The following is a 20341-nucleotide window of genomic DNA, read 5'->3' on the forward strand; positions in this document are numbered from 1 at the left end:
AAAATGGTTTAGTAAGTCAGTCGGCCAGTGTCCAACTGTTCATTACACGTGCATTTTCTAGCACAATCTGGCGGAAGAGTTGAGATGAAACTGTATATTCCTTCTGAAATTCCCGTAGCTGTAACGAATATGCAAAATGGTGTGCGCTAAACGGGACACAGTGAAAGAGAAATATTTGGTAGAACGTTCAAAGTTTTTAGTGAGAAACATAAATGACAATAATGAAAGAAATCCTGTTATGTTTCAATTCAAGCCCATTAACTACAACGGGACATGCCCTGAGAGGCTAATTAAATTACTTTCAGCAATGTATTGGCAGATCGATCCATTGTTAGATTCCCTTCTGAACAAGAAGGAAGAGTTTGGCATCAAGCATCACCCATTTTTTCATCAAATCTGTTAAAAAGATTAAAATCAATAAAATGAACATAGTGCGAAATACAAAACAATTCCCGTTGAATACCTTGAACAAGCTTTTTCAACCCAGCGTTTTCGTAACCGCTTTTCAAATAGAATAGCATTGCTTCTAGACATTGGAGATTAGTGTTGCACGTTTCTAGCAATTCAGTCTGCAACAAAAGATGCAATTTAACTTAAAATTACCATACAAACAATTCAGCTGGAAAAGTACTTGTATCCAAGCGGATTGCGACGGTTTCAACGAGTTGTTAAGGATTTTGTAGTACGATGTTTGTGCCGCACTAAATTGTGAGGAAGAAGTTTTAACAGCGTTAACTATTTCTTCATTTGCATCCAAGAAATCCAAAGGGGGAGTGACACTCGTCGTAGAGTCTTCCGTTTCTAGTCCGCTGGAATCTGACGTATCTAGTTGTGCGTTTACGTTATCAAATGGCTCAGCGACTGGATTTCCTGGTTCCTTGTAATCATCTTGTTCTTTAATTTGTAGCGACACTGGCAAGAGGACGTCTTGTTCTGTATGCACGGGGGATTCTGGGTGATGATCTGAAATTAATTGAATTTTCAACTGGTCTCGTTCTTGTTCAAGTCGCATAACATCCGCTTCCAGCTGAGAAATTCGGTTTTCGTAAGAAAGTTTTTCATTCTTTCTCGGTTCCACTGACGTATGGAGTTCCATCGCATCATCCACAAAAGCGCTGTCTAATGAAACACTCAGTTGTGGCAGTTCCAGAGGAGTTTCGTTTATCTCTTCCATAATAACTGGCAGTTCAACACCAAAATCGTTTCTGAGCTTGTCTTCCAGTAAGTTTATGTATTGTGATTGATTGGCGATTTTTAGTTTTCTCGACTGCAATAGAATGGAAGCTTCATCTAATTTACTGACTAAATAGTCCAATTGGCATTGGAATTTCGATTGTAAATCGAGATGAATCTGTTTCAAAGCTGCTGCGCGGTCAGATTCGTACAATCGCTTTTCTGACTCGAATTTTTGGGTTTCCAGGACTAGATTTCTACGACAAGCATTTAAATACTTCCAAACTGCTTTGATGCCTACTAGTTTTTCTGCCTGAAAAGATATTTAAGGTTTCGCACTATAGTATTACTGTTTGCTGTATAGTATTTTATATTACCTCTATTCCAAAAAGCATGGTGTCCCATTGAGGGGAACTCGATTCCATTGTGGTTGCTATTTCTATTTACGTACAGATTGGAGCAGGCAATCAAGTGAAATTTACACCATAGAATTCGTGGAACACTGATGACTCAATCTGATATTGCAAATGAATGGCATTCGGTAATGGCGAGACGAAGGTCGTGTTACAATACGCAACTGTAACAGAAAACAAACTAGACACTGTAATTGCACACCTTTCTGTAATCCTGTTGAAGGCTAGACGAATCTGTTAGACGTTAGACATACGGGAGCGAATATCAGTTGTTTTTTTTACTAACCTTCGAACACGGTGGATATTTTGTCAAATGCGTTCGATTGACCACCGGAACCCAAAAGCATTTGATTGTGTAACCAAAGGGACAGAATTTGCTCGAAGAGCTCTTGAAATCACCGGTTCAAACACAAACACCACTGTGGCCACAGCGTCTCCAAACCCATCTTACTTGTGCCAACTCCACGTGCAAACTGAGGGCAAGAAAGGGCGCTCAAATTTATCGCACCCTTCCTTCTTCTATTTCTATGAAAACGATGCCAAGTTGCCAAATCTTTGAATGAAATCCCATTAGGAAACAGTCCCAATTAATAAAAAAAACACTCCCAATATTAATTCGTTTATTTTGAATAGGAAGCCAATTATAATTTTTTTCACAGAATCTCAATCTAAATAGGAAGAAGTTTTAGGATTTTCGGCGTAAGAAGTTGGAAAATAAGAAAGATAAAGAATAAGAAAAAGCACGCCAAGATGAAGGTCCTCAACGTTCTGAATGCCTGGCTTCATTCATTAATACCTAGGAATTTGCACAAGCAAACATAGCGACTATTATATCACTTAACTTGCATTTCAACCATAAATATGAAAAAACACTCACGTTTCTCCAAGAAACCCTGCTGATATTTGTCTCCTTCCACCACAGCCGATGGAATTTGTTCTTTCAATTCTTTTACTTCCTTCTCGCTCATGGGGACTGACAGGGCAACTAAAAGATTTAACGTTCATATTAGTAAAACTTTTAAGAACGACGATTAACAAACGACATGCCTTTCTCTTTGGTGAGGATGGCTTCTCTTCCTGTCTCGGTTGTTGTCGGCACCGGAGCTGAAGGCAACTGCTCAGTCGTAGTTGCTACGTTGGTCACTAAATTGAAAGGAAACAATTAACTCTGCTTCTATTCGAATGAAATTGGATCCTACCAGTCGTTGCTACAGGTGTTACAACTTCTACAGGAGTCGTTTGCTGGACAACAGGTACAACTGGGGTGGTTACAGTTTCAGTAACGTTGTAAATTGTTTTTCCAGATGAAGGATCATAAACTGAAAAGCATTTAAACAAGTAATTCCAAAAAACTCAATTTGACACATTCATACAAACTTACCAATTGGAGGTTCGCCGGATCCTTTACTAGTTGTGCGGACTTCATAAGTCTGGGGAACCGTTTGGGCCTCGACAAATTGAGGAGCTTGTTGACCAACTTAAGCAAAAAAAAAAATTAAGATTCTACTTATAACAAAACAATTGTTAAAACAAAATTACTTGCTGGCCGTGTCGGAGCAGCGGTTAAGAATTGCTGCTCTCTTTGCATTTGTTTCATCAATTCCTGCTCGTAATATTGTTGTTGTTGATCTTCAATCTTTCGCTGTTGTTCACGTAGTTTCCTTTCAATCTCCTCACGCTTTTCACGTTGGGCCCTCTCTTGTTCTTCCTTAACCAATTGCTCATCTCTGACCAACTCGTCCGGTTCGGGTAAGCCTAACTTGTTAAGGAAAGGTTTCTGATCCCAGTGTCGTTGCTTCACAATCTTTTCAGCCATGTCATAGTAATCAGGCTCTTCGTGCCTTTCTTTAGTCGTCGTAGGATCCAAAATGATTTTGCCATTTTGCCCATCTTCTTGCAGACGCTGCAACGCTTCACCCAACTATGCGAAAGAATTTAACCATTTTACACGATTGATTTTGATGTTTACAAATTCAAATTACGTCATCAAATGGAATGACGGAATCCACAACGGGTTTGATTTGGCCGTCTTGCCACATTTTGCAAATTTTGCAGAATACTTCGCGGACATAAGGGCGATCCTTTTGGAAGTAAAGCAGGTTACGCAAGTTAAAGCCGCAGATGCTCTTGTTCTCCTCGTAGAGTTTCAACGGGGAGATCTTCTCTTGTCCCCACCACTACGAGATGAGAATTGTAGAATACTAACGAACTTTCACATAAAAATGTGATGATTCCACTTACGGATTTCGCGGCATCGAAGAATCCACGATTGATTACAGCTTGAGTTCCGAAGATGACATACCTGCCCATGGGTCTCAGCAGATTAAAATCCCGATGAAAATTATCCTCGTACTGACAATCGAGTACGAGATCAACTCCGTGCGGCGAACTGTGACGGATCTCTGAAACGTAATCGCTGTCATGTCCGATGTAATGGACGAATTGGTCTGACGTCAGTATTTGCCCTTCTTCCTTTTCACTGGCAATTTTGAATATGCAGGTGTCTGGAACGGTGCTAGCCATTTGAGTCACCATATTTCCCTGAAATTAAGTCGTGAATTTTAATTAAGTCGTTTAACAGAGTTCCATAATTGATAGTTACCAGTCCACCGGGGGTCGAGTGCAGAAGAATGGCTTTCTCCGGAGTGAGATTGCCCATCTGGAACAACAAAGAATGGGCCACTATGCCGTCCACGGTTAAAGCTACTGCATCATTGTAGCTCATTTGATCTGGGATTTTGAAACAATGTTCCACGCGACAAACGACGTATTCGCCCCAACCGCGACGCTCAGGCAGAGCCATAACTCGATCACCCAACTGCAACGCCAAACACAAATTGCATTATCAAGAAAAAATAAAAAAAAATGACCGAAATCTTACGTTCAATTCCGTGACGTTCTTGCCCAGTCCAACGATTTCACCAGCAACTTCACTTCCCATGGTGAAAGGCGCTTTCAATGAACGTACCCAATTGTCCAGCATTCCGTTGCGGGTCATAATATCGTTGAAATTCACTCCGCTTTAAATACAAGGTCAATTTACAGTATGAAATTACGACAGTTAAAATGCGGATATTACCAGCAATAGGAGCGGATGAGCACTTCATGCTTCATCGGTAACGGCAGTTGAATTTTGGCGACGTTGATGTTCTTGCCCAGTCCGAAGCTCGTTAGTTGAATGCATCGCATTTCAGTGGGCAATCTTGGCTGAGTCAAAATGGGAGATAAATCTCCTCCATTTTGATTCAAATGCTGTTCAAATCTATTCAAAGCACTTCGTTGCTTGCGGCGATGTTCTTCCTCATCACGACGACGAAGTTCGTGTACCTCTCCTGCACAATTATCAATACGTATATAATTTATAGAATTTAAAATGTGCTGGACAAAACTTACTCTGGATTTCTTGAGCTTCGTTGAGGTTGCCTTTCTGCTCACGGCCTGCCGGAGGATTCTGGATTAACGTTGGATGTTCGCTCACCGTTTGGCTGACGGATTGAGGCTCCAGCGTCCGGTAAGGTTTCGATTGAACTTCATGCTTTTCAGTAAACATCTTGAAATTCTAAAAATCAGTTGAAAACACGAATAAAATCCTAGTCCAAATCAATTCTTTTGAAATTCAATGGTATATACTTATTTAAACAGTTGAGCGTTGTTCTTTGGCTGACCATCAATGATGGAATGTATCTTTTGCGATGTTGTGGCTCTGGTTTTATGAGGTCGGGGAAACGTTGATAAGAATAGAATTCGCGGAAGAGTAAGGTCTTCGTTGAACTTTATTCGTTTTACGGCTGTTAAAATCGCTGGGCTTTAACCGACGTTTGCGACCGTTTTCTTCAGTCCTATTTAAATGCACTCAATCATTAAAGATACCGTATTTTTCACAAGACGCATAGTTAACGTTTAAAAAATGACACGACTTGATCCAATAGAAGAAAGTTCTACGAAATATGACGACTGAGTGTTGTCTCTGTCCGGCACCCATTTCCTTCCAGCGAAAAACCTTGGGACTAGACTAAGCAACTGACTCACTCTTTCCATCGAGTTTGCATCGGGTAATTCCTTTTTTCATTCCAATGTTTCGCCTTGTTCGTTTTCGCTGGTAAACACGAAATCTTGGGTTACCTGTTACGAACATTGAATTTCTCGACATAGAAGAGAACACTCTTAATTTGATGAAAAAACAATTAGCAGGTAAAATGAATATCGTTACCATCATAAGAAGGGATTGTGAGGTTAATTAACACAAAATACAGTATCACAGGTTGACGGCCGTAGCAACGATTATTTTTTTTAATCGAATAACGATCGTTGATGAAATTGCCCAAGGCTTTCATGGGAAGGTTATCTATTTTCATTGCTAGAAGTATAAATCGTCGTAAATACTTGTGATTTGTTTCTACGTGCTGAAAATGCAGATTTCATTTGGTTTTGTGTTGGATAAAGCTTAGCAACAACCATTGATGCGTTGGTTGAGACTACCATTGTAAGAAAGCATGAAAAACAAAACTAAAGCAAATCCTTACCTGGCGGATTCCTGTTCGATTTGATGAATACTAAAAGAGCCTCTCATCGAATCATCTACTACATTTTTGGAACATTTCCAAACAAAGTAACCGATTAAGCGAAAATAACACTTGTATTGTAACAATAACTAAAGTGCTTGAGAAAAGAGGACTACGTTGTTGAGTGAAGAAAGATAACAAAATGCGAAAAATTGCAAAGCTTTCATAACGATTCTGAGTGTCAACCAGCAAACTCACATAACGTTTAGCGACCATAACCTTGTTGTTGAAATCGGGATTGAGGTGGGTAAGCTGATTGTTGAGGAGCTTGTTGAGCGTAGCCGGAAGACGGAGCAGAATAGGCTGGGGCTTGGTAAGAGGGAGGCTGGGCTTGATAAGATTGAGGCTGGGCTTGGTAGGAAGGAGCTGGAGAGTCGTAGGATTGTTGAGGAGCTCCGTAGCTGGACTTGGGTTTCTTGCTAGCCTTAGGAACGCCGTATCCCGAGTGAGGTTTCTTAGCTTTAGGGGCTTTGGGGGCTTTTGGAACGCCGTAATGGCCCTTGGGTTTCTTGGCTTTTGGAGCTCCGTAAGATTGTTGGGGGGTTTCGTACGATTCTTGTGGAGCCTCGTACGATGGAGCTGAAGGTGAATAAGGTGCTGGTGAGTTGTATTCGGGAGCAGGAGGACTATATTGGGGAGCAGGAGGACCGAAAGAGGATGGTTGGGCTTGGTAGGATTGCAGGGCAGGTGGGGATTGTGGTTGAGGGTTGTAGTTTGATGGGGCACTAGGCTGTGCGTTAAATGCTGGAGCAGCAGGCTGCGAATTGTATGCAGAGGGTTGAGAATTGAATGCTGGGGTAGGAGGCTGTGAATTGTACGAAGGGGCAGGAGGTTGAGAGTTGAATGCTGGGGCAGGAGGTTGTGAATTGTATGATGGAGCAGCAGGTTGAGGGTTGAATGATGGAACAGCAGGTTGCTGATTGTACACTGGAGCAGCAGGCAGTTGGTTAAATGCTGGGGTAGGAGGCTGTTGATTGTACGGTGAAGGAGCAGATTGTTGATTGAATGTTGGGGCAGGAGGCTGTTGATTGAATGCTGGGGCAAAAGATGGCGGATTATATGATGGGGCAGGCGGTTGGGGGTTGAATGCTGGGGCAGGCGGTTGGGGGTTGAATGCTGGGGCAGGCGGTTGGGGGTTGAATGCTGGGGCAGGCGGTTGGGGGTTGAATGCTGGGGCAAAAGCCTGCGGATTGTATGATGGGGCAGGAGGTTGGGGGTTGAATGACGAAGTTGGAGGCTGTGAATGGAATTCAGGAGCGGAAGGCTGAGGGTTAAATACTGGAGCTGCAGCGTGAGGGTTAAATGCTTGGGTAGGAGGTTCAGCGTTGAACGCTGGGGCAGGAGGCTGAGGATTATACACTAGAGTAGGAGGCTCGAGAGAAGGCGCTGCTTGATGTTGGTGCGGCTGATCAGCCGGTGGAGCGAACTCCTGAGCTGGGGGATTAAATGCTGGAGCTTGCGGACCGAAAGAACCCGCTTGACTTCCATATCCTTGAGGACCTTGTGGCGCATCAAAAGATGGAGCAGTTTGCTGGGCATCAAAAGAGGGTGCAGAAGGCTGGACATCAAACGATGAGGCCATCATTTGAGCAAAATTAGGCATTTGATCAAAAAATTGAGGTGGTTGCATATCGTGAGTCGCTGTATGACCACCAAAAGCCGAAGCTCCCGCACCCGGGCTGTGCACTGGTGCCCCACCACCATGTGCATGATCGTGATGATGTTCGTGGTGTCCATGATGTCCATCCGCTACAATTAACAGAAAACTAGACAACCAAACAGCGATTGCCTTTTAAACATTCAAACAAAACTTACGGGATCTTTTCACGCGGCCGAGATCTGCGACAGCAGTTGCCAATAAAAGGCAAAACACCAGGAACTGAAAGAAAGTCCAAAATTAAAACGCAAGGACGATAATCGTAATGTATGTACAACTCGAAGCTTACGGATCGACGGATTGCCATGATTGTCTCAACTTGCGCTTGCTGTTGCTGGAAGTGATGTGACTTCTGGAACACGAACGGCCAGTCTTTTTATACTCAGGTTCGGCAATGCCACACACGTAGGAGAAAATAAGAGAAACTGAAACATCGTAAATGCCAACGCAAATAAAGTCGGTAACGTACGATCGGAATTAGAAGAACGCGAACAAAAAAAAACATTCCGCACCTGTTCAATCCTCATTTAAACAGACTTTAGTGACCACAAACAGCAACACCTTCCTCCTTCTATCCGCTTAATTGCACCCTTAATTTCTATCGTTTTTTTTTTTTTGTGTAACGCGCCATCTTTCTCTTGGCTAATTTTAATCTACCTGATTACCTGGCCCATTTGAATTTCCCTGCTAGTCGGGAGAAAGGCCTTTTCTCTCGTAACTTATCCACCTGCCCAATACGCCTACTGTCCACCTGTTGAAATAGTCAACGAATTAACTAGTTAGGACTTTATTAAAAATAAATTATGCTCACAGTTGCTGAATAATAGCAACTGTCCCGAGCTTTCACGAAAGAAATCTCGGTCCGATAAAACCCCCCACTGCGTCCGGGAAAAACGAGGTAGCGTAATGTAGAACAAACCGACATAACGGCATGCTTTCTTGTACTGCTATTCACAATCTTTTGCAAATATTTTTGCATGCTACTTACATCAGGAATTGGTTACACGTGCGTATAGAAAAACAATGTTTAAACGTACTAGAATCCACAGTGTTACACATCATAGAACAATAAAAAAAGGTCCAAGACAACGGTTAACATCGCTAATAGCGATAAGAACACTCGTTAACGTACCATTAGATTTCGGTCGAGTGAACGGGAGAAACAATACCAAACATTTCATTTTCTCCGTTACCACTGCATAAACTCAATTCTCGTGTTAGTTGCAATCGCATACCTGGAAGGTGCTGGACAGCGACGTGACTCCTGTTTGTACACCTACGAACCAGTTGAACGTTGGTAAGTTTGCCCAGCTAAATAAATCAAGACCATTAATGTGGTTATTCGCGTGTGAAATACAAAACTCACGCAGTTTTTACATTAACCGACATTTTCACCGCACAGAGTTTCCTCCATTTCACTTTCTTCACCGCCTGGACCCTGTTTTACCTTATGCAATTCGTATGTGTTCTCTCCTGGAACACTTTCCTCCAGTGAACTAGATAAATGGAATGAAGACGACCTCAAATAAGGACAATTCCAAAGAAAAAAGCTGTGAATGATTAAATTATTCTTTCAGGTAAATTGCATTACATACTTCAATAGTAAATAAAGTAATACCTTTTGATATAATTTGCAACCTTTAATTGACCGTCGTACATGTCGAACTACAAAGTGATACAAAAGTTCAGTTATCTTAACTTACATTAACAAGTATACTTCACTAACCACAGTTCCAAAAAACAATTTATGAGTTCTGCATTAACTGCATAGTTAGATAATATACTTTTAAACCTCTACTACATCCTAATATAAATTAAAAATCTGATTTACCTGTAACCGATTGTTCGTGACATTCCGATGTCAACCATTGAGGCGCATCATTCAACTGGCATATAGTTTCCACTTTGACCGACCTTTTTATACTCGACATTCTCTCGTTCTGCGCCCAGCACTTCCTAAATATGATCGCCCATCCTCTGCAGTTACTTGTGTCCTTGATTATTATCCGCAGGTGAAATTTTTAGACACGTGGATCGGAAAATTCAAAAGGTTACCCATACCCTTTCTCTCGTATGCAAAATGTTTCCGATGCATCACTGATGAAATGCCACGTTAACGTGTAAATGCTCAGCTTAACATTTTTTTTGGAAAGCAAATGACACGCCGGGTAGAATACGGAGAACTATAAAGTTAGGCTTGCCATATGTTCACTTCGCTTAAGGATTATTTCGTTTGAGTTCTGTTGTTATAAAGATAAAGTAAGAATTGTTTCGTAAACTAGTTTTAATGTGTTTCTCATTACAACTGTAAAATGCGATGATAAACATTCCAATTGCTGACGGGGAATCATTGCACTGCAAAGAAAATGCGGGGTTAACATCATCCGTAAGCATAAGGGAAAAATAGGAGATTACAGTGCCTTAGCAAAAAGATGAAAGTGCATGAATCAGCCAGCAGATTCATGTAATACTTAACGACCATAGACTTGGGGAGTGTAGGATTGTTGGGTGTAGACAGGAGCAGGAGCAGAATAAGCCGGGGCTTGATAAGATTGACTTGGGACTTGGTAATAAGGAGCTGGAGCTGCATAGGACTGTTGAGGAGCACCGTAAGCTTTCTGGGGAGGTCCGTAGCTGGACTTGGGCTTCTTAGTAGCCTTTGGAGCGCCATAACTACCCTTGGGTTTCTTGGCTTTTGGGGCACCATAACTACCCTTGGGTTTCTTGGCTTTTGGGGCTCCGTAAGAATGTTGAGGAGCTTCGTACACCTCTTGTGGGGCTTCGTACGATTGTTGAGGGACTTCATACGATGGTTGAGGTGCTTCGTAAGATTGGCTGTATTGTGGAGCAGGAGGAGTGTACTGTGCAGCTGGAGGATTGTATTGTGGAGCTGCAGGGCTGTAAGATGGAGCTGGATACTGAGGGGCAGGTGGGGAGTATTGAGGAGCAGGGGGGCTGTATGCAGGCGCAGGCGGGTTGTAAGCAGGAGGGCTGTATGCAGGAGGGCTGTATGCAGGAGCCTTGTAAGCAGGAGGGCTGTATGCAGGCGGACTGTACGCAGGAGGGCTGTATGCAGGAGGGCTGTATGCAGGAGCTGGAGGGCTGTATGCTGGAGCAGGAGGGCTGTATGAAGGAGCAGGAGGACTGTAGGCAGGGGCAGGAGGGCTATACTCATAAGCTGGGGAATTGTAGAGAGGAGCTGCTTGGCCTTCGTGTTGTGAAGATCCTTGATGGTTATCGTAAGAAGGAACAGATGCTTGAGCAGAGTAAGACTGTTGATCGTAATACTGTTGTTCTGGCTGCGTATTGTAAGACGAAACAGCTACTGGGTTACCATATCCGGCACCCACATCAGGAGTGTGAATTGGGACACCACCGCCATGTCCGTGATCGTGTCCGTGATCGTGTCCGTGATCGTGTCCGTGATCGTGTCCGTGATCGTGTTCGTGGTCATGGTGCCCGTGGTGTCCATGCCCATCGGCTGCAAAAGAAATTAAAGGCACATTCATGCACAGAACTAAATTTTATGCGAAATGGATCGTAAGTTTTCAAATTAGCAAAAATCACGACAGACTTACGTGAACGTTTTTCACGGTCGGCTAGAGCAATAGCCAGCACGAGACATAACAGAAGAACCTAAAATGCAAACAGAAAACCCATTAAATGAATTACCTTAAACTTAAGTTGATCATGCAGAATTTAACTGTGCATTCCTGGTTTAAGTTTTTACTTACAGATTGTCCAGTAGTTCTCATTGTGAGCTCTTGCTGTACAGCAGGAAGTGATGTGTCTTCTGGAACAGCGACTCCGGTGCTTATATACCAGTCGTTATTACCTGTCCACATATGTTTTGCGGTAAAGAAATTTAAATAGAAAGAAAGAGAAATTCGACATATTGGCTGCCATCACACAAGTATATAAGTAGGATACCATCTTGCACTAGACATCGGTCAACGAAAATTTAATGAAACCATCAGTCATGTACTAGCACAGATGACCACTAAAACCGAAAAAAACTGTACCAACATCATCAACTCTGTCCAACGATCATTTTTATGTCTTCTTTACTTCATATTGTTTGTTTTCGTAACTTGGTCTTCCTTCATAAAGCCAACAGAACAGTTAATGTCCTTTGGCGGATGCCCTGGATCGAATTGATGTAAGGCACAGTTCTGTTTCACCTAGCTAATGTAATTAAGCACACCTTAGTGAGGTTCTAGCCTTTCTGAAAGTTTGGAATTGAATCTCTAGAGGGTAGTTAATTCAAGGACATCAAACGTCAAAAGATTTTCTCAGTAAACGAATCCACGGGGCATAGGGACCTGAACGAGTGGACTGGAAGCTGTTCAATTTCTCTTATTTTGAAGTTATTTTTTCCCTCTAGATATGCAGTACTTTTCTTGAGAAGACCTTGATGGTACTTTTAAAAAGAATAGTTTGCCTGTTTTTCTTCAGTTGGCTTCTATGCATACCTGTTTGCTGAAGTTCCTTCTTGTGCCTGTCAGTGGTTGTTGAACTTTGCCAAGAAACGTTTCCAATCTTCTCCTGCTTCGTTAGAGTGCAATTGTCAAGCTTTTTTACTTCAAGGAACTATTGAAGACTGGTTCAGGATACATCACCCTTCTAGAAGGAATCGAAGTGAGTGAGATCGATCACATCATCACGTTTTCAATGGAAGAATGCATGTTCTACACTGTCAATAAGCTTCCACCAAAGCGTTCAGGTGGGACAGATTATTTGTCAGCCAACATTTGATGCCACTCCACTGAGCTAAATGTGTGCAATTAATGAAACATGTTAACATCACAATTGATCTTGCTAGTGTTGACATGTCACTGCCGACAGGCCAGAACGAGTAATAAGAATCGTCTGTGAGATAAATGACCTCGATGCTAAAACGTACGATATAAACAACATTAAGGATGGAACTCTTCCTTGGAATTCGACTGCAGAACCCTGTCATTGATGTGCAACTTTCAATGGATGTTCACGTTACATCACAGCTTTCTCTTACAAAACAAACATTTTAAGGTTAGATCTGCCTTCATTTACATTAAGTACATACAAGACTTTCGTGCATGTGCGAGAACTCTACGCTAATTTATTGCTTGTAAGATTTCTCAGTGTTGCAATATGCTAACATTAGCTGAATTCGGCTGACGATCGAAACAATTTCGACATAACCTATCTTTAAAATGTTGTCTTTAAAAATAGATACATGTCTTTTAAAAATCCTTTTCAAGGATTTTACACACCACGGTTATCGCAATGATAACATTAGTTTCAATTAAAAAGCTGCCCTAGTTGAGAGGATCAAAGTTTGAAGTCAAATAAATTGGGAGTTTTCAAACTGAAGGCACAGAAAGATACCACTCGCTTCTGTAATCAACATTTCACTTCACTAGACTGACAAATCGAGCTAAGAGCTCGACAATCAATACGCATTTGCTAACTAAAGAATCATCTCGAATGAGCAAAAAAAGTTTCATGCAAAATTCAGAATTAGTTGCTAACAAACCACGGGGCCAAAATATACAAAGAGTAATCGCACATGACGGCAAACGACTCAAAAATATATTGAAATTATCGACAGAAAATATTTTTAAGGGACAGAAACCGAGAGCCGATATATTACTTTGCTGTTTTTTTTTCTCGCTTGATCAATTACAAACCGGAAAGGAGGAGCGCAAGAGGGGAACGAAAAGGAATCGTTTTGGATGTTTCGGTAAATAATAAAAGATGGAAGAGGAGAGGGGGTATAAGGTGTGTTTATTCTCCTCCCCGACTCGAACTTTTCTCAATCAATGTATTGAGCTAACCAGCGGAAACCTTCGCCATAGCCTTGACGTTTGAGGACTGAGCACATAAACAATTCCAAGGGCCGAGAGGATAGGTCAGATCGTGGGATTTTGCCCTGTAAACGCAAATTAAAATTTATAGTAAGAGTAATTAAATAAGTTAAGGTGAAAGAGAAATTCTACTTTTCCGGTAGTGTTGTGCAGCTCAAAATATGAACGCAATTGATCTTCAGAAGCTGCTCCAGACCTATCGATCTTGTTGCCGAGTATAAGAATGGGACAATGTCCCAATTGTTCATCGGCTAAGAGCGAGCATAACTCGTTTTTACTTTCTGGAAAGCGTTGAGTGTCAAAGGCATCGACGAGAAATACAATTGCATCCACAGCTGGGAAATAATCTTTCCAAACCCGCCGAGCTATTTGAAAGATCGTTAATATTAAGACATTCAAAAGAATAACGTAAATTTTGCTACTCACCTTGAGTGTGGCCACCCAAATCGAATGTGGTGAACCTCATGTTGCCAATCGATAATTCCTCTGACGCTGTTTTGCAAACAAAAACTTTATAGCTACAGAAACAACAAACGGAAGCAATAAAACTCACTGGGGTGAAGAGTCGGTACATGTTGAGCCATCCTGTCATCCTTCAGCATGTGCAAAAGTGTTGTTTTTCCTGCGTTATCAAGTCCAAGGAAGAGAAGCTTTCCAGACTTTTTCCACAGGCCTAAAGAATAAGATGATAGTTAAATAAAAAATATATACAGTTTATAATAGTTTTTACCAAGCATGCCAAGGACTCCTGTAAACCAATCCCACACAAACATTTTGATTCTGGAAATAAATTGACAGAACAGGAGTGTTAAATCACTGACGAATGCTAACTTTGACTTGACCTAGTGCTATGCAAGAGGGAAAAGCTGAAACAGCTGAAGAAACCAGCCTGGTATTTACGTCATACGCAAGCAAACGTGAAAGGCAAACGATTGAGAAGCCAGTAAAAGTGGTAGGACTAAAAAGGGTTGGCGTTCATCAGCTGTCCTCGATTCGACAGTTGCTGTACAAACAGAACTTCCGACGATCAAAATGGAGCACTTCACACTCACCTCTGTATTCGAATAAATTAGGGGTCACAGGATTGACTATGAGTATCAATCGCAATCCAGTCTGAATTAAGCTCGGTGGTACTCCCCCAACGAATCTCAAGACCTGTATGTGAACGTATGCCTTAAAGCTGACGTCAGCATCAAGACAGAGCCGTTAACTAAGTATGCGTTGTTGAGACATCAAATACATTCCATTGGCTGTTTGTACTTCCTTTTTAAAAGAAAATGTGAGAATTTAAAAATGTTTCAATGGTTTGCTAAAGTCTACTTTACATTTTGGGGCATTAAGCCACAATAATTAATAATTCTGATTATATTTTATTGAAATTACTTTTTCGATTTGGCACACATGTGTTGACGTATCTAAGTTTGTATGATAAAGGATTTCTAATATCGTCTGCTTGCGTCGGCCTTGACCAAATTCCGATGTGTTTTTCTAATTAAAAACAGTGATCGTTGATATCATGAATTCAAGAAATGTGTGTCATTCGTTGGCTATAGCTTTGCGTTTCAGTACCACCAAATTAAATAGGTCAGGATGGAATCCAAGCCGAAAATGTCATTCGATCAGCAATATATCTGGCCAGTTGGGTGGACAGCTTTCCTATGTCCAGCGAATGAAAATGTTGCAAAATCTGCGGGAGAAAACGGGGATAACAGAAGAAGTCGTAAGAAAAGGCAAATGCTTGGTATACTACAAAGGAGACCCATTGCTAACAGATAATTTTAGCATCGCTTGGATGGATTTCGATGATTTGCAAGTAGAGCCAAAGCTGTTCTTAGAAAATGCAATGCTACTGGGAATGGCAGAGAATGGACAGTTCCAGTTTGCTGCCCAAATTGTTGGATTTGGTAAAGAATCTAAACAGGCTGTCTTAAGCAAATCCCAAGGATCTTTCACAGATTTCCGCCTGAGCCTGATGGTAGTGTAACATAACAAAGAGCTCATTTACTTCTATTCCTAATCATAGAATCTTTCTATTGCTGCAGATGATGCCTACATATGAAGCCTCTCTTGCTTCTAAAGCAAAAGCTATTTTCAATTGGCATAGAAGAAACACTCATTGTGCTAAATGTGGTAGTCCATCAGTAAGGAATTCAACCGCTTCGTGTAGGACCTGCCACAAATGTGAGGAAGTTTGGTATCCTACTTTATCTCCTGTTGGTATCGTGTTGGTAGCGGACAACACGAAGAGTAATCTTCTTCTCGTCAGACAGGGACGCCATCCTAAAGGGATGTATTCGTGTATCGCCGGATATGTTGACTCTGGTAATAACCTTAGCGTAATGTATAACAATTCAGTTGTGGCGCTTAATAGAATTAATTTTTATGCAGGAGAGACATTAGAGGAAGGTATACGTAGAGAAGTAGCCGAAGAAGTCGGCCTCACCGTGCTGAGCGTAGATTATAAAGCGTCTCAGCATTGGTCGTTCCCAACGAGCAATCTAATGATTGGATGCCATGCAATAGTCGACGGTAGACGTTGTATTTTAAAGATTGAAAAACATTTTTTTTTATTAACCAAATAAATTTGCATTTGGAAACTAGGAAACGAAACCCTAGATGTTGACACGTCGGAACTGGAGGATGCGCGTTGGTTTTCGGTCGAAGAAGTCAGACATTCTTTGGACTCTATCAAAACCAATCCGCTGGAAACCATGACCGCCATCAAAGAGGGAACAAACCAATTTTTTGTTCCACCTCGTGGAACTTTAGCCCATTCCTTGATCGATGCGTGGTTAAGCGGCTGAAAAACTAACGTCATGTTTCGGTATAGAATTCATGTGTGGAGCCGTAGATGGCATTTCTTAACATCAAATTTAACTGTATTCAAAGGGTGAACAGGTGCCGGAGCTAGAAAAGCGCGCTTACGTCGTAGACAGGACCGCAAACCACAAAAATAGAGGATCTCCATTAAGCTCAAGAGGCTGAAACCCACTCCAAGGCCCAGTAAACCTCCAACAGCGGCTAAAAAAAATCAATTTTAGCACAATTATATCACGAGATACGTTAATATAACGCTGGTTACGTTTGTAAATAAAAGAAATTTTCAGTTTAGGAAATCGAAGGTTAATCTTACAGACGAAATCTTGCCATTCGTAACGAACGTCCCTCCGATACTGGATGCCGCTACGATCGCGAAAGAAGACGTGCACAAGAGCCACGTTGTTTCTGAAACGATCAAAAATATGATTCCCATTGAAACAATCATTCAAAATTAATTTTTAAAAAGGCATTTCAAACTCAACTGTAAATAAGATCCGTTTGAGATGATGTTCGGATTAATGTCACGAGCCATTCGGGACGACACGAAATCGCCATTAGGAAATTGACCGCGTGAAATGTCTGCAGAGTAAGACGTTGTGTTGCAATTCACCGGGCAGTGGACATCCTTCTTATAGAAATCATCTACCGTAAATCGTATAAGAACTAGTTCACGTCTTTAACTCGCTCTATTTAAAAGTTCCCTCCTTACGGAAAGCTGATTGAACGCATGGTTTCTTTTTGTAACGGCAGGTGGGAGTAGCTTCGTCACCGACTTGAATAAAAAAAAATTAATAATTATCTCTAATAGAAGAACAAAAAAAAAAAATAGAATAACCTAGAAAATAGAAGGGAAGGCAACCGCATTGCCGGACGATGGTTTTCGCCATACGTTCCATTAAGCAATTCGATTGGCTGTAGCGGGAAAAATAGTTTAAAGTGTTCTCGTTGTTGTAGCGGCAATTGCGTGCAGTCGGAGCCAATAGCCGAACGTCTTCCGTGCTGAAAATGGACGAGGCAGTAACACCAACGTACACCTCATTACCCGGCGATACTGTAAAAAAAGCCCAAATTAACATATTAATCATTACAAAAAATTATTTTCACATAAAAAAATTTGCTTGATATTAAAGGAGGGGGGGGGGGGAATGAAAACGTTACGTTTCAAATCCTATTTGACACCGTATGGTGTTTTTTAATCCGTAGAGGGGCGCATTATAAGGATATGGCATTAGCTCTGAAACAATAATAAACTTAAAAGGAGAAAGCTACCCTTTACAATTTTTATTTGTTTCTATTTAAAAAATGTCAATTGAAAGGGCTTCGTTTCGTGCTTCGGCGGGGGTTTAAAATCCACTTGAAACGGGACACTTTTTTAATCGTGCATTACCCGCGAAACCCTTTGTCGACGGATCAGGTTGGTCTTCCGGATGATGGATTAGCACCTATCCCTCATTGTAAAGATTAACGCATTTAAAAAAAAATTCAATTCTCCACAATCGATGAGTGTAAGGCATTTCACACACTTTGAATCCGTGGAAAAAGGATGAAGTAAGTGCGTAGTCATCGATTTGGGCATCCAACAGGACCGTCAGTCCCATTTGGACGCCCTCACCGTAGGCCTTGACGGGTTGCTGGCCGACCGGAACGGCCCTGTTCCTGTTTCACATCAAAAAGTAAGTGACAATTGTTGATTGCGGTTTCCGCCACGGTCGGACCTGAACGAATACAAAAATTTTTACCTTTTCCTATTAAGATGAACCGTTTGTAGATTGTACACACAACAGAAGCCTTGATTGGACGGCACGAGCTGGAATATTTCGGAACAGTTGACCGACTTACTCTGCCACTCGCAATAGAGCAACATCTGCGAGCACGGCTGTGCCACCTGCACTAACACGTAGTATAAATCACGTTTAAAAATTTTTTAAAAATAACTCCAAAGTGTCACATAAATTTGGAATGGAGCGGCCAAAAAGGGAGGGATATATTGGTTCGGGAATGGTAATGATTAGAATTACGTTCCGCATGAAGAAAGTCAAGTTGGCCGACGTTAGATTGCCGATGTGAATGCTATCCTCGAGTTGCGTTAGATAATCTTCACCGCTATCGGGAACGCCTCCTCTCATCAGACCACCCAGCAGGTCGAGCACGTTGGCCCGACTCATATTGGCATCACGATAGAACCTGCTTTTATTGACGTGTCATTTTTTCTTTTTAGGGTAGAAATTTTCGGGAAAAAGAATTAATAAAGACACCTTACTTGGAGCTGATTAAACTTAAAACAATTGCGTTAGACACTTGATTGACGTTGCAAATGGAAACGGTCGGGAAATTGATTTGCGAGTTCGGGAAATCGGTCGATTCCACCTGAAATTATTACGAACTCATAAATTTTTACGAGTTTTTTCTTTTTCAAGAAATAGTTTGAATAACTTACCGAAATAATAACAGGCGATGAAACCCATTTGGACCACATGCGCATGATGAAGAAAACAGCTGTGCAGAAACAGGCCAGGAAAAGGGCAATCCATAGAAACCTCAAAAAAGAAGGGGAAAGAAAAAAACATATTGATCAATCAATCAATTATCAAAAAGGCGTCTGTTACACTCGCGTCTACATATGAGTCATGTGGGTGTAAGGAAAAAAAAAAAAGAGGAATTTCAACAGCAGGTGTGGCATCACGCTCTGCCGGCCGTAACGTTTCGCCGTTCATTTTTGTTACGTTCGGCTCAAACACACAATTTTCTTTGATTATCCCTAGCGCAGGCAGGTGTATGTGATTAAAATAATGACGCCATAGAAAACGGACACTTGTTCCCCGACACACACACACACACGTCACCCAGTCGTTCACCCGATTTCTTTAGGTGACCCGCATTTGCTTTGCGATGTTGAGGCAAAATCACGATCGCGAAACGCAACGTCCCTTTTTGTTTGTACAAATCTCTCTAATTCCCATATGATTTTTGTGTGTTATCTTCCTTACCTTTCTATCCAGGAGGCCTCCTTTTCGGCCGCGTACTTCAAGCCGTGCATGGACGTGGCGTGCATAAAATCGCGCAGGTGGGCGCCGAAAGTCGGCGGGATATTGGTCGCATTAATGCACCGTCCAAACCTGACGGCCATCTTCTTCTTCTTCTTATTCTCGTTGCGTTCCTTTTTCATGCGCTTGGCCACGCCGGCCGCTTGGCGTTTCTCCACACCGCCTAAGATTATCATCGGTTGGATGCGATTGCGGATCATTCCGGGCATGCCGGCTGTCGTCCACGGCTCATCATCACCGTCTCCATGGCTGCTGCGATGGATTGAGAACGGATTGATTCGATGGCCCACCGCTGCTTCCGTCATCCTTCACTGTCTCTTCCCTATTGCGCAACACACACACACACACACACACACATACACACCCGAAAAATCCGCACCGGAATGGCGGCCAACCTGAAATTGGAAAGGCCTTTTGTTGTGTGTTGAGATATACAAGGTTCACAAAGAGGCATTTGCGCATATGCAAAAAAAAAAACTGCCGTGTTAGTTATCGTCTAATTAATGCGCAAACGAAGGCAATTACGAATGTGCGGGCAAGGCACGCGGACTTTGATGACCTGTTACATATTTTTGGTAGCTAATGGTGCACGTTCTTTTTTTTTTATAGCACATTTCAGAGTTAAGGAGCTTCTGCTTATTATGTGCATCATTAATATGTATATACGTGCAGTTTGGCAAAGTGGAGAGGGAGAGAGAGAGAGAGAGAGAGGGTGTGGGTGTGTCTCTTTTTTTTTCCGCAGCGGTAATTAAATATTTGGCAGGAAGAAACGTGCAACAAAAGAAATGGGCGTTGGACCTGACGCCTTTTCGGTTTGGAAAAA

General features: G+C 41.9%; 7 protein-coding genes and 1 long non-coding RNA gene across 10 annotated transcripts; 1 reads left to right on the forward strand and 7 right to left on the reverse strand.

Annotated features, from left to right (window-relative positions):
- Positions 1-145: 145 nt before the first annotated feature.
- Positions 146-2046, reverse strand: LOC130700195 (uncharacterized). The gene is made up of 5 exons (XM_057522232.1): positions 1873-2046; positions 1551-1810; positions 632-1486; positions 464-569; positions 146-396 (listed from the first exon to the last, which is right to left on the reverse strand). The coding sequence occupies exons 2-5, from the start codon at positions 1596-1598 to the stop codon at positions 332-334; spliced, it is 1074 nt and encodes a 357-aa protein (XP_057378215.1). The 5' UTR covers positions 1599-1810; positions 1873-2046; the 3' UTR covers positions 146-331.
- Positions 2047-2604: 558 nt separating this feature from the next.
- On the reverse strand, positions 2605-5154 carry LOC130700526 (synaptic vesicle membrane protein VAT-1 homolog-like). Its single transcript, XM_057522575.2, has 10 exons — positions 4980-5154; positions 4666-4918; positions 4468-4606; positions 4189-4404; positions 3828-4127; positions 3569-3763; positions 3126-3507; positions 2968-3063; positions 2786-2905; positions 2605-2729 (listed from the first exon to the last, which is right to left on the reverse strand). The coding sequence occupies exons 1-10, from the start codon at positions 5134-5136 to the stop codon at positions 2605-2607; spliced, it is 1983 nt and encodes a 660-aa protein (XP_057378558.2). The 5' UTR covers positions 5137-5154.
- A 1049-nt stretch (positions 5155-6203) lies between these two features.
- On the reverse strand, positions 6204-8352 carry LOC130700176 (uncharacterized). Its single transcript, XM_057522190.2, has 3 exons — positions 8095-8352; positions 7964-8027; positions 6204-7897 (listed from the first exon to the last, which is right to left on the reverse strand). The coding sequence occupies exons 1-3, from the start codon at positions 8110-8112 to the stop codon at positions 6354-6356; spliced, it is 1626 nt and encodes a 541-aa protein (XP_057378173.1). The 5' UTR covers positions 8113-8352; the 3' UTR covers positions 6204-6353.
- Positions 8353-8755: 403 nt separating this feature from the next.
- On the reverse strand, positions 8756-9685 carry LOC130700204 (uncharacterized). 3 transcript variants are annotated; one of them, XR_009421640.1, is made up of 4 exons: positions 9637-9685; positions 9424-9470; positions 9183-9325; positions 8756-9116 (listed from the first exon to the last, which is right to left on the reverse strand). It is a non-coding gene; the product is annotated as an uncharacterized LOC130700204 (long non-coding RNA). The 3 variants fall into 3 exon arrangements; XR_009421641.1 differs by having other exon boundaries at positions 9253-9355; positions 9637-9684; XR_009421642.1 differs by having other exon boundaries at positions 9183-9355; positions 9637-9684.
- Positions 9686-10086: 401 nt separating this feature from the next.
- LOC130700191 (DNA-directed RNA polymerase II subunit RPB1-like) lies at positions 10087-11817 on the reverse strand. Its single transcript, XM_059496697.1, has 4 exons — positions 11540-11817; positions 11384-11441; positions 11250-11286; positions 10087-11207 (listed from the first exon to the last, which is right to left on the reverse strand). Exons 1-4 carry the CDS (start codon positions 11648-11650, stop codon positions 10277-10279), a joined length of 1137 nt encoding a protein of 378 aa, XP_059352680.1. The 5' UTR covers positions 11651-11817; the 3' UTR covers positions 10087-10276.
- Positions 11818-13599: 1782 nt separating this feature from the next.
- Positions 13600-14862, reverse strand: LOC130700200 (GTP-binding protein SAR1-like). The gene is made up of 6 exons (XM_057522239.2): positions 14707-14862; positions 14385-14434; positions 14208-14327; positions 14081-14146; positions 13787-14019; positions 13600-13719 (listed from the first exon to the last, which is right to left on the reverse strand). Exons 2-6 carry the CDS (start codon positions 14425-14427, stop codon positions 13603-13605), a joined length of 579 nt encoding a protein of 192 aa, XP_057378222.1. The 5' UTR covers positions 14428-14434; positions 14707-14862; the 3' UTR covers positions 13600-13602.
- Positions 14863-15086: 224 nt separating this feature from the next.
- On the forward strand, positions 15087-16731 carry LOC132088194 (NAD(P)H pyrophosphatase NUDT13, mitochondrial-like). The gene is made up of 5 exons (XM_059496423.1): positions 15087-15629; positions 15697-15976; positions 16043-16183; positions 16256-16478; positions 16544-16731. The coding sequence occupies exons 1-4, from the start codon at positions 15171-15173 to the stop codon at positions 16456-16458; spliced, it is 1083 nt and encodes a 360-aa protein (XP_059352406.1). The 5' UTR covers positions 15087-15170; the 3' UTR covers positions 16459-16478; positions 16544-16731.
- Positions 16474-19823, reverse strand: LOC130700525 (pickpocket protein 28-like). Its single transcript, XM_059496679.1, has 12 exons — positions 19462-19823; positions 18912-19011; positions 18735-18841; positions 18493-18658; positions 18214-18359; positions 17998-18130; positions 17862-17916; positions 17310-17525; positions 17184-17246; positions 16957-17116; positions 16788-16879; positions 16474-16675 (listed from the first exon to the last, which is right to left on the reverse strand). The coding sequence occupies exons 1-12, from the start codon at positions 19821-19823 to the stop codon at positions 16488-16490; spliced, it is 1788 nt and encodes a 595-aa protein (XP_059352662.1). The 3' UTR covers positions 16474-16487.
- Positions 19824-20341: the final 518 nt, after the last annotated feature.

Source organism: Daphnia carinata, chromosome 8 (genome assembly GCF_022539665.2).
Source record: "Daphnia carinata strain CSIRO-1 chromosome 8, CSIRO_AGI_Dcar_HiC_V3, whole genome shotgun sequence".
Lineage (NCBI taxonomy): Eukaryota > Metazoa > Arthropoda > Branchiopoda > Diplostraca > Daphniidae > Daphnia > Daphnia carinata.

What these genes read in the sequence shown, in the direction of transcription:
- LOC130700195 (XM_057522232.1), bottom strand. Translation starts at nt 1,598, where the DNA reads ATGGAATCGAGTTCCCCTCAATGGGACACCATGCTTTTTGGAATAGAG. An exon ending in CGCAATCCGCTTGGATACAA is followed by an intron (nt 570 to 631) that starts GTACTTTTCCAG and finishes CTTTTGTTGCAG; the next exon opens with ACTGAATTGCTAGAAACGTG. An exon ending in GTTGAAAAAGCTTGTTCAAG is followed by an intron (nt 397 to 463) that starts GTATTCAACGGG and finishes TCTTTTTAACAG; the next exon opens with ATTTGATGAAAAAATGGGTG.
- LOC130700526 (XM_057522575.2), bottom strand. Translation starts at nt 5,136, where the DNA reads ATGTTTACTGAAAAGCATGAAGTTCAATCGAAACCTTACCGGACGCTG. An exon ending in ACTCGACCCCCGGTGGACTG is followed by an intron (nt 4,128 to 4,188) that starts GTAACTATCAAT and finishes ACTTAATTTCAG; the next exon opens with GGAAATATGGTGACTCAAAT. An exon ending in AACACCTGTAGCAACGACTG is followed by an intron (nt 2,730 to 2,785) that starts GTAGGATCCAAT and finishes CTTTCAATTTAG; the next exon opens with TGACCAACGTAGCAACTACG.
- LOC130700176 (XM_057522190.2), bottom strand. An exon ending in CGGCCGCGTGAAAAGATCCC is followed by an intron (nt 7,898 to 7,963) that starts GTAAGTTTTGTT and finishes TGTTAATTGTAG; the next exon opens with CGGATGGACATCATGGACAC.
- LOC130700191 (XM_059496697.1), bottom strand. Translation starts at nt 11,650, where the DNA reads ATGTGGACAGGTAATAACGACTGGTATATAAGCACCGGAGTCGCTGTT. An exon ending in TGAGAACTACTGGACAATCT is followed by an intron (nt 11,442 to 11,539) that starts GTAAGTAAAAAC and finishes TTTGCATTTTAG; the next exon opens with GTTCTTCTGTTATGTCTCGT. An exon ending in CGACCGTGAAAAACGTTCAC is followed by an intron (nt 11,287 to 11,383) that starts GTAAGTCTGTCG and finishes TTTCTTTTGCAG; the next exon opens with CCGATGGGCATGGACACCAC.
- LOC130700200 (XM_057522239.2), bottom strand. Translation starts at nt 14,427, where the DNA reads ATGTTTGTGTGGGATTGGTTTACAGGAGTCCTTGGCATGCTTG. An exon ending in TTTGGGTGGCCACACTCAAG is followed by an intron (nt 14,020 to 14,080) that starts GTGAGTAGCAAA and finishes TCTTTCAAATAG; the next exon opens with CTCGGCGGGTTTGGAAAGAT. An exon ending in TGCACAACACTACCGGAAAA is followed by an intron (nt 13,720 to 13,786) that starts GTAGAATTTCTC and finishes TTGCGTTTACAG; the next exon opens with GGCAAAATCCCACGATCTGA.
- LOC132088194 (XM_059496423.1), top strand. Translation starts at nt 15,171, where the DNA reads ATGAATTCAAGAAATGTGTGTCATTCGTTGGCTATAGCTTTGCGTTTC. An exon ending in ATTTCCGCCTGAGCCTGATG is followed by an intron (nt 15,630 to 15,696) that starts GTAGTGTAACAT and finishes CTATTGCTGCAG; the next exon opens with ATGATGCCTACATATGAAGC. An exon ending in ATGCCATGCAATAGTCGACG is followed by an intron (nt 16,184 to 16,255) that starts GTAGACGTTGTA and finishes TTTGGAAACTAG; the next exon opens with GAAACGAAACCCTAGATGTT.
- LOC130700525 (XM_059496679.1), bottom strand. Translation starts at nt 19,823, where the DNA reads ATGACGGAAGCAGCGGTGGGCCATCGAATCAATCCGTTCTCAATCCAT. An exon ending in GTTCATCTTAATAGGAAAAG is followed by an intron (nt 18,131 to 18,213) that starts GTAAAAATTTTT and finishes GATGTGAAACAG; the next exon opens with GAACAGGGCCGTTCCGGTCG. An exon ending in CCTTCCCTTCTATTTTCTAG is followed by an intron (nt 17,247 to 17,309) that starts GTTATTCTATTT and finishes TTTTTATTCAAG; the next exon opens with TCGGTGACGAAGCTACTCCC.